The sequence below is a fragment of the Poecilia reticulata genome, chromosome 2, assembly GCF_904066995.2.
Source record: "Poecilia reticulata chromosome 2, P_reticulata-male-v2, whole genome shotgun sequence".
NCBI lineage: Eukaryota > Metazoa > Chordata > Actinopteri > Cyprinodontiformes > Poeciliidae > Poecilia > Poecilia reticulata.
In genome coordinates this window covers 10,667,038-10,678,355 of record NC_088831.1, presented here as the reverse complement: position 1 = coordinate 10,678,355, position 11,318 = coordinate 10,667,038, and the positions used below count along the sequence as shown (strand labels likewise).

Genomic DNA, 11,318 nt, shown 5'->3' with positions numbered 1-11,318 from the left:
ACTGAGATGTCTGATGTTGTTCCTGGGATCTGTTTGAGCCACTGCTCCAGTTTGGGGGTGACTGCCCCGAGGGCCCCGATGACCACAAGTCTCACTGTGGTCTTCACCTTCCAGGTCTTTTCCAGTTCCTCCCTGAGGCCCTGGTATTTCTCCAATTTCTCATGCTCCTTTTTCCTGATGTTGTAGTCACTTGGTATTGCTACATCCACCACAACGGTTTTCCTCTGTTCTTTATCCACCACCACAATGTCCGGTTGGTTCGCCATTACCATCTTGTCTGTCTGGATCTGGAAGTCCCACAGGATCTTAGCTCGGTCATTCTCCACCACTTTTGGGGGTGTTCCCTTCCCCACTTTGATCTCGGGGCTTCCAGTCCATATTCTGCACAGATGTTCCTGTACACTATGCCCGCCACTTGGTTATGTCGTTCCATGTATGCTTTAATATATATATATATATATATATAAATTCCCTTCTCACCCTCCGCAGGTGGTTTCTTACATCCTCTGAGCTCGGGTCCTCTACCAGAGGCCTGGGAGCTTGAGGGTTCTTCGCAGTATCTTGCATGCCTAGTACTGCACATTTCTGGACTGAGATGTCTGATGTTGTTCCTGGGATCTGTTTTAGCCACTGCTCCAGTTTGGGGGTGACTGTCCCAAGGGCCCCGATGACCACAGGCACCACTGTGGTCTTCACCTTCCAGGTCTTTTCCAGTTCCTCCCTGAGGCCCTGGTATTTCTCCAGTTTCTCATGCTCCTTTTTCCTAATGTTGGAATCACTTGGTATTGCTACATCCACCACAACGGCTTTTCCTCTGTTCTTTATCCACCACAATATCCTTGTCTCTCATGGTATGAGGTAGGCTATATAGCTCCAAGGGTCTCCAGTCTCCAATCCAAGGACCCACACTGACAGCTCAATGTCACCATTGTAACTATATATATATATATATTCCATGAATCCAAGCGACTTGGATTCATGGAAGAAATCCAACATTTGAGCTCCCTTCTGGAAATGGAGATTGCCAGAAGGTCTGAAGACAATGAGAAAATGGCCAACCTGGAGGCAGAGCTGGAAGAGACCAAGCTCGAGTTGGAAAGAGAGAAAGCAAAGTGGAACCAGCACCAAAAGTCCAGATATGAGATGGATATTATGGTGTTACAAGAACGGCTAATTGAGGAAAGAAAAGATCATAGAAAGACATCAGAGGAAGATATGGCACTGATTGAAGACGAATGCCGTTCTCCAGTTAAACCATGACAAAGAAGTCCAATTCCTGCAAGGCGATAAAAAACGTTTGCAGAAGAAATTTTGTGATATGAAACAATCCTACCATGACTTTATTGGCAAATATGAAATTGATGTTAATAAACTGAATCAAGAAGTTGAAAGAATTAAGCAGGAGGTTATCCAAGAGAAAGACACGAACTTAGAGACGGTTAAAGAAAATCAGAAAGTTATCAATGACCTGAGGGCTCAAAATGAGGAGCTCTTTCAGAAGATGTCTGGAGAAATTAAAACCCTTAACAAAAGGGAAAAGAACATCCTTGATGAACTCGATAAAGTTCAGTTTTCATACAACAAGCTAAAGACCAAATATGAAAACGATGTCATAGAATTGGAGAAACAGGCTGAAACATACCAGCAAGTTATAAAACAGGAAAAATTAACTTTTAGATTCAGAAGAGAAAGAAAAGCTAATCGAGGGTGAGATAGAGAAATTTAAAGGTTTGTACCTTGAGGAAAATAATCGCTATGAATCTGATGTTACAGCATTAAAACTGCAAGTAGAAAAATACCAGCAGGAAATTAGTAGCCTAAAAGAGGAATTGAAAAAGGAAAAAGAAGATCAACTGCTTAAAAACAGAGAGGATAAAAACACCACCATCGCTTTAACAGAGGAAGATTCACAGAACCAGGTCGACCAGGTTAAAGACACAAGAGAAGACGTTTCTTCTCAGCAGGAACTCTTTTCAGAATCGCTGCCTGGTTGTTCCACGGATCTGGAACCTGTAGAGACAGAGACCACAGGAGAAACCATCCCAGAGGATTTGGAAAAAGCTACGGATGGTAAAAAGAAAAAATCTAAATTTTCAATCTGGAAGAAGATACAGAGCACTCTAGGATTCAAGAAGAAAAAAAGTGAAGATAATAAAACTCAAACCTAATATTCATAATTTTGACTAGAGAAAAGATGGAGGTTGTTGCCAGTGTGAACGGGGCGCCCTGCGACCCTCCGTCAAGAGGAAATTTAAAACTTCAAGTCCCCCCCGCTTTCCTCCATTGACAAACTAGAAAATAGATCCCTTCCCAACCCAATTGGAAAAATTGTGGGCAGCACGGTGGTGCAGCGGCTAGCGCTGCGCCTTCACAGAGGCCGTCTGTGTGGAGTTTGCATGTTCTCCCCGTGTTTGCGTGGGTTTTCTCCGGTTCCCCCCACATCTCCCAAAACATGTCGGTCAGGTCAGTTGGTCACTGTAAATTGCCCCAAAAGAGTTTAAGAAACTCCAAACACATTAAACTTGTAAAATGAGTTGAATTAGCCGTTCGTTAGCCCTTTTCCCTTCACTGTTTCAGTGGAAGACGGCACAACAACTCCGCTCAATGTTTATGGGTCATTGACTTATAAGGATTTCCATATATATATATATATATATATATATATATATATATATATATATATATATATATATATAAACACACACACACACACAACGACGAAACTGTTGACTTTAACATTAAATACACCTTTCTCAACAGGTGAGGACGCACTTTTCCGTCTATAATCAGACATTTAAGCGACTTGAAACCATTCCTCCCTCCCTGGCACCTCCAGCCCCCCCATCCGTCCCGGTTCGGGGGGGCAGCATCCCCCAGCCCCTCTATAGCTCTGCCCCTGCACTATATACTATATACCGCTACACTATATAGTAGCGGTTGTTCTTAAACATTGTTAAGAACAATATTGTTTTTAACAATATTTTATATGCACACACACACACATACATATATATATATATATATATATATATACACACACAGTATTGTTTTTAACTTGCATTGTTTCAAAATGGGGGCTGCACAGTGGCGCAGTTGGTAGAGCTCTTGCCTTGCAGCAAGAAGGTTCTGGGTTCAATTCCCAGCCCACTGTGCATGCGTGGTTTCTCTCTGGATACTCCAGTTTCCTCCCACAGGTGTGAGTGTGTGTGTGCACATGGTTGTTTGTCCTGTGTGTCTCTGTGTTGCCCTGCGACAGACTGGCAAGACGGCGGAACGTTAGCTGCAGATATGCACCAGGAACCATTAAGGGACAAGGGTAGTAGTATAGTTAATTCTTTTTACGTCTTTCATACTCCTGCTAATTGATATGTATTACTGGACTGGTCAGCGCTTATTGGTCGCTCTGTGATTCATTGTGTCCAGGAAACCATTTTATCCCAATACAGGACAAAGAGAAATCTGTCACGAAAATATTAGTAGCGCCATCATTTGTTATTATATATATCTCTTAAATACGACTTAAAATAAAGATTATAAACTGATGTTTGATAAATTCTCCATGATACAAATCTATAAGCAGTTTAGTTTCTGTTAGTTCTGTCAAGATACAAGAAGGGGTGAATTTCTATTTATATTGGTCAATCGTTTTATTTTAAATATGCTGTAGGAGCCGTAGTTTGACCACTGTTATAAATATCACCACGTTTTGAGAAAGATTAGCTCAGTTTTTGTCGCTTGTTTTTAGGAATTGCAGCAGCTGCAGTGAGCCACAATAAAGCTACAATAAAGCTGATAAACAGGTGAAGAACCAAACTAGACAGAACCACTTCTGATTGTTTGCCAAGCCAAACATCCAATAAAAGTTCCACCAAGCCACCACTAAGGCACTGGGGTCAAGTTTCTAGACACGGGCAAAACAAGGTTCAATGTCCAAACTTATTGATTGATCTTGGTGATTTATTTTACTCTTTCACCAAAAAAAATTACAGAGATCAAACTTTCATTTGTTCTCATGCTACCACTGTTGCTCTGGTAAAAACCATCTGCCCAAAACCCAAATGCCTGCTGGTCCTTCACCAGGCCCTTATAGAAAGTGGACTGACCCACATTACTTCACGATTGCTTCTCCTGTCTTCCCTCATATCATGACACTTTCTGTTTAAATTTAGAAAATAAATAAGAAAAATAATAAAACAAAAAATAAATAAAATCAACAATTATCAACCTACAAATAAACTCTGTAAATAATACAAAAAATAGAAATGTAAGAATAAAGTAACAAAATTTAAATGAATAAAGAAATAAAGGAAAAATAGCTCCAACCACTTCTATTCCCTTTTCTCGCTCTGTATGTCGCATTACACATCCGTTGCCATGGCAACCGTCAGACAACAGCACATAGAGCGGAGATTACCGATCAGGGGAATCAACAACAAAAACAAACATTTCCCACACAAAAAAGTAGCAAAAACACCAAAACAGAGCATCCAGTCTGTTACATTATGTTGTCAGGCTTATTGTCTATATTGTGATTATTAATAAGTTTTCGCCTGACTATCGCGGTGGTTGATTAGCTGATTTAAACAGCTTCTCTACTGATGATGTGGTGGGCGGGTTGTTTAGAGCTAACGGAACCAAAACACACCGAACTGCGCAGCACATGCTGAGGTTATCAAAGTCAGTAGCAGGCTAACAGTTAGGCTAGTATAACTGACCCACTGCTCACTTGTTCAATCTTTTCTTTGAATTAAAACTTTTTCCTCACCTGTGAAATCTGAAGCCCTTGTTACCATAATCTATGGCTGAATTAACTGCTAAACATTGCGTCTGTTTTTCTGATTCTTTGCGTGATCGTAGTATTTTCCTGACCACCGATATTCCTGACTCAATGGACAGCAATGGCACATGTGTGACATACGATAAATCACGTAATGCCCAGTCCAGTAATTAAATATATATATGCAACACTATGTATTTCCATCAATGCTGCTGGCGCTTTGTTCTTCTCTCTCACTTCCCGCTACTTAGCAGTAGATGTCAGGTTACATAGTGTTGCATTCAATGTTGTCGGAAAAAAGAGTTTCATGCGCTTAATGTCCAATTTGCCATAACTATTTATTGAATTCATAGTCGCTAGCTGGGGTGGCAACAGGGGTGCCAAGGCTCTCGTTGCCACCCCATGCCACCCCAGTAGATCCGCCCCTGCCCACAAGTTTGGAAAAACGTGCAAAATACACACAACTCAACGAGGAGTAAGGTACCTTGACTTTTGGTGGTGATGCAATCTAAGGTAATTCTCTTTAAAAGTAAAGGTTTCACCAGCAAATCTGGGTTTTTCGTAGAGTTGGACAAGCTTTGCTCCATAGCTCAGCCATATTTTACACTAAAATCCACGTTTGATTTTAGTGTCAAAACAAGTGTTAATATCACATAGGTTTTATGAAAACCCAGGTCCCCCTTGAAAATGAGATCTGGATCTCAATGGGGTTTACCTGGTTAAATAAAGGAAATAAAATTAAAAAAAAGAAAAGTGCGCTGCGTTTACTTCACGGGATGTAAACGATTAACTATTCCAACAAAAAACCTGACCTGTCCCTTTAAATGACACATCTGCACAAATTCCAAACAAAGCAGTACTTTTTATTTCCTTAAGAGGGCGACAAAGATTCAGAAACCAAATCCTGTTCTTGGCAAACACGAAGATCCACATCGACACCGTAAAGCATCACCATGTGTCGCGAATAGGGTACGCTATAAAAATAACTTCCCAGTTATTCACTTGTAAATTTATTCCCTCTTTTGAATAAACTGCAGTTGAACGCCAAGCCCGGTTTATTTGAATAGATTAGAATAGATTTTTAGAAAGGTGGAATATTTATAGCTCGCAATAGCCTCATGTGGTTTACCAAAATAAGATTACAGTTACGATATATCGTCTATACGGACGTACTCAAAGTAATTTAACTTGGAAGACTAAAAGTGGTACTTTGAAATGAATTCGTAATTTGGTTGAAATAAGTATGTTTGTAATAGTTTAAAATCAATTGTAATGAATACAACAAATTAAAAAAGTAAAATTTATTAAATTAAGAAATTATTGATAGTAGACTGCATTTATAGTCATTGTCTCTAAATAGTTAATTATTTACGTAATGTAAATCATGTTCTGCATCATCTGATATTTGTGGGGCTTTTATTTTGAAAGGAATCCAAACATCCTCTGACAGGAAGCTTCCCGCAGCAACAGCAGCCCTAGAGACCGCGGTGGCGGAGGTGACAGTTGGGCATTTCGCTATCTACGTAAGTGGGCTTCAAGTTGGCGACGAATTTATCATTGTAATATCTTTTCTTTGACATTTATTTTTATTTTATTTCATGAGTCGTGTTCTAGTTGGACTAGCTGGGGCGGACGAGACGTTTCTGTCACATGAAGGGGAGGAAGAGGAGGAGGAGGAATGGGGGCTTAAAGAAATAGAAACAGGCTTATTTTATGACGGCTAGGTTTTTAGCTAGCTTGACCAGGTAGAGTCGGAATCGTATGACAGCGTTCAAACCGATAAACCGACGGTCTGTTGTATGTTTAGGTTTAGCGTTAAGCACAGAGTAAAGTAAAGTATTATTGTCTTGACATAACCACCACAGTGTATTTACTGGAGCATTTCTGTACACCCTGCTCCGACACTGTAATTATTCGTGTTGTCCTACACAGCCACCCCTCCAAGAGAAGAAGAAGAGGAGTGGAGAAGTGGGAGTACAGGCCGTGGAGCTGTTCGTCCTCCACAGGAATTAGTTCTGACCTGCTATGGAGTAATTTTGGATTCTCCCGGAAAAGTCATGGATGGCTTCAGATCATGACTGCCAGGGAAGTGACCTCTGTGGGCACCGCAGCCTGAAGGAGGGGGTGCCCCTCTCTGTGGCGCTATGGCATCCAACGAAAGGCTCTACGAGGTGTGGATGCTCTACTGCACCAAGGTGAGATGATCTACTGCTCCTATAATCCTCCTAAAGGTCAAAGGGTGACGTTTCCTTACATCCAATGTCTATATCCATTCAGTTTGTACTACCAAAAACTGGATGACAAAAGTCTTCAGTCGAATGCTTTGTTGTTTCTATTACTCTACTACTTCTTCTATTACTTCTATTCTATTTTGGCTATTTAAATATCTTTCAGTTTCAGTGTTTATCAGAATTTAAAGGTTATTGGTCTTTGGGAATGGTCTCTAAACAACAATATTATTGTTTATCGTGATAACTTCTGTGACAATTTATCGTCTGGTAAAATTTTCTATTTTCAAGGTATATATAGATATATATGTATGAAAAAGAAAGTAGGTTTATGGAAAAATGTGTGTTTAAGGACAAAAATGGTGCATCTCCTTCCCTCCGTCCATCTCTCCTCATTCATCCATCCATCTTTTTGTCCAAGCAGCAGACCAGCAGAGCTGGCCTTCCTTGAGTCAGCTGTTGGCTAGATTTAATTCACTCTGCGATAAAGCACGCACACGTCCTGCCGTCCAATCAAAACAGCCTGCCTAAGCTGCTCCTCACGTGAGCCTGGCTGCAGCCACTTACTTTCTTCCCCCAGTAATCCCTCACCGTTACACACACAGACACACACGCTGTGCACAGCTCTCTACACATGAAGCTGTTATTCCTCCATGCAGCATATGACATGTAATAATCCCCCTGCTGAGAAGTTAAGCGCGTGAACGCTGATGCGGACGGTGTGTTTTCTACCTGCGCCGCGGGGCTCTTGACAGAAGCGTTAAGCTGCCATCTTGGTTGCGCACAACTGTCACGATCAGTTGTAAAAATGCTTCCATGTCTGGAAACATTTGTTCTAGCTGGACTGTGTATTTGCATTGACTAAGACGGGATCGTTTTACTTCATCCTGGCTCTGGGCCAGAGTCCACAGGGCCGGGGTTTATCTCTGCGTGAGGCCAAAGAGTCATAGAGAGAAGAGCAGTTCAATAAATGTTGGCGCTTTGAGCCAACATGGTTAAGGGATTCACACCGTGGGACTTTTGCACATCTTGTCAGCCACAAACGTTAACATATTTTATGTGCTAAACCAACACAAAGTAGCACAAAATGCTGAAAGTAAAGAAAAGTGTATATTTTAAACTTTCTGCACATGAGGCTGCCGCCGCCATGTTTCATGGTGTTTTCACAGTAATATGCCTTCTATTGGTTTGTCACATAAAGTCTCAATAAAATGCATTGAAGTTTGAGACAAAATCTGAAAACGTTCACAAGGCGCTATAGATATGGAGTATGGGACTTCCCTAAACTATATGTATAGACATGTGTGAGGGTTGCCCGGATAAGTTGTCTGTAAGAAGAACTTTGCAGTCATGTGGGCTATATCAGACAGGAATGTTTGTGTGAAATGCCAGACCCCCTGAGCAGCACTGCAACCTCTTCTTCTTTCACTGCAACCTCTTCTTCTTTCTATCCAGCTCAAACTTGCAGTGAAATACCACAAAAGTGTCAATTTATGCATTTTAAAGTAAAACATGAAAATATTTTACTCCTGATTCAGAAATGAACACATTGAGTGATGGTATTGCAACATGAAGCTTTAAAGTAGCATAAAATATATTAGAACTGCTAGTTCTAATATATTAGCTTAGCATTTCAGAATACTGTTTAGTTTGAAAACATTGTTAGCTAAAATATGTCTGGAATTTCTTCAATAATGTAGTTGCTTTCAATAAATTGACTCATTTATAAGTTTGAACACTGATATTACTCTCATTATGTAGCTTAGTTAGCATATGGGTCAATTTAGCCTCTATAATATGTAGGTTAGTAGTTTAAAGGCGTGTTTTAGCTGGACGAATGTGGTAAAAGTAAAAGCTTTAACAACCTTTCTCTGTTTGCGGAGAACTGGTTCATCCGGTCCAGTCAGGTAGACTATCTGTTGTTTCCATGACAGCCACTTAGTTAGTTCCCGGCGCTAAAAAGGAGGAAGAAGCTTGGCTTCTGTTTTCTCTTTTAGCTCATGATCCAGTGGTCAGAAATGTGGAAGATGTAAAGCACATTTCTGTCTCTGGCAGCTGTCGGAGTGGCAGCGTTTTCAGGGATGAGGTCAGGAATTGTCTCCAGTGCAGCTGTGGAATCCGTGTTGGGAAGCACGAAGGGCTCTCTGTTAGTAAACTGTGTTGTATTTGCATGACTTCAACATGAGAAATAAAATAGTTGGTAGGAAAAATGTGTCTTAAAACACATTTTCTCCTCCATTGTGTTTTAACGACTGCAGTTTATAAAATTAACTTGTGGCTTCAACATTAAAAACCTCACGGATTCCTGCAGACTTATTTGTACTGCTTTAAACTTTTATACTTTGTATAACATTACAAGCACAAGTCTGATCTACGTTATTGGGGTTTAATGTGATGGACCAAACAGAAGGCAATGCTTAGCTTTGGATTTCTTCATATTAATTAAGAAATGCATCTTTTTCCTTCCGCTCCATATTTAACGCCTTACATTGTGTTGACCCATCACATAAATTTCCAGCAAAATCCTCTAAGGTTTGTGTTTCCAGTGTAGCGAAATGTGCAGCAACACTTCAGCTTTGATGTAAATCTACTGGAGTTGACTCCGACTTGCAGAGGGGTCACAGACGACTAAGGCTGTTACATAAACCCGCTCTCCTCTAAGCTGTCTCTCATTGGTCCGGTGTTGTCCCCTGTCAGTTGAGGCCTCCCTGAAATGGAAAACGACCCTGTGTTACCTTCCCTCCTCCACCGGGCTATTAGCCTTCAGAGCCTGCAGGAGAAAGTCGAGGCTTTATCGTGGTTTTTGAATAATGCCGGTTACGCTCTTTAAGCCTATGTTTGCTGCAGAAAATCCTCTAAATTCCCCGCCACGGGGGAACAAGCCTTAACTGCCTCTGGGGATCATTTCACCCTTCGGTTTGCTAACTCTAGAAAAGGATGGCCAGCTGTCTACAAATCATGGATTTCCACTTGAGATCAGCGAACTGACGCCCTCCTTTGAGTTGCTTTTTGACTCAAGTGGAGGAAAAAGCGGCAGTGATTTGCATAAACCTCTGCACTCCTGGGAGATAAAAGGAAAAAAAGATGGCAGACAAGCTTGCAGTCTACATCCCATATTCAAAGTTCCTGCAGGCTAGCTGTTTTATCTCTGTTATGAATATCTCTGGAATAACAGTGATGTCATCGCTCGACAGGGAATTAACTCCTCCCATTGGCGTCTATAAATACACGTGAAGGAGTGACATCATGGTCAGAGGAGTTGTCGCAGAAATAGGAAGTGATGTCGGACCAAAGAGGGAGCAGAAACACAAACAGACGACTTTTAAAGCTAAAGAGAGGAGAAGGTTAAACGGCAAACCAAACCAGGTCACGTGTTTCTACACAAACCCAATTGGGAAGCCATTCAACCAGCTGGTCGACCACACCGGTCTACTTTTAAACTTTACTGACTTAATGATTCTTTTTTACATTATTTTTGTAATCCTGAAGGATCCAAGACTAAAGTTTTTAAATTTAGCCCATGAAACCGCCCTGGTACTTACTAGACGCATTTAAAAGCAATCACTCATGCTGGTCCTTTCCTTAGTTGTAGAAATGTTAAACTAATCTCCTAGCTACAGGAAAAAAGCAATATGGTATCAACTTATTAGACAAAAATAAACAAGATTTACACATTGGGTCTGAAGATTAATCAGGTCTGGTCAGGCTTTTGCAATTTTTGATGCACTTTATCCAATAGATTCGTATTTCTCATTACTTCATTTGCAATTGATGATGGAGGTTCCTGGCCATTGATCTGCATTTTACTCTACGCTGTAACAATTGCACCGACCTCTGATCAATGTGAAATCTCATTTTATAGAACGGAGCACATCGATCTCCTGATTTCACTGCGGTCAGGGTAAACAGATCGTTAGGAATGCTGCTCAGTCTCCCGGCGCGGATCATGAGGTTTCGGTGTTATTAAGGAGGTGAAACAAGGTCGCCAGGTTTGTGATTGCTGCTTGCAAAATGTAGACGGTTTTGTGTGTGTGTGTGTATGTGTGTGTTTGCCCAGCTCCTGATGACAGATGAGGATAAACAGAGCCAGGGCGTGTCCCCCCTCCACCACAGTCCAAACCCTCAATGGGCATCTGTGCTGGTGCTTAAAAGAGGGCATTCTTTAAGACATACACCACAGAGTCATTCAGCCAGTGTTTCCTGCAGACTGCAGCCTCTTGAGAGTAAAGCTGCTGTCTTGAATTATCGTCTTTAAGTGATCTGGCAGCAGTATCCACATCGGGACAATAGGATATTTATTGCTTAAGTATAAA

The 11,318-nt window shown here is 41.1% G+C and overlaps 1 protein-coding gene across 5 annotated transcripts in view; it reads left to right on the top strand.

Moving 5' to 3' along the window:
- Positions 1-6,201: 6,201 nt before the first annotated feature.
- The window catches only part of nbeal1 (neurobeachin-like 1), a 55,896-nt gene continuing 50,779 nt past the window's right edge, over positions 6,202-11,318 (top strand). For 4 of the 5 annotated variants that reach the window (XM_008428775.3, XM_017302274.2, XM_008428744.3 and 1 more), the window contains exons 1-2: positions 6,202-6,300; positions 6,710-6,972. In XM_008428775.3, the coding sequence (XP_008426997.2) occupies positions 6,922-6,972 (51 nt within the window). In that variant the 5' untranslated portion in view covers positions 6,202-6,300; positions 6,710-6,921. Of the gene's footprint in view, positions 6,337-6,709; positions 6,973-11,318 lie in introns of all 5 variants that reach the window. The other variant, XM_017302269.2, reaches the window with a different exon arrangement.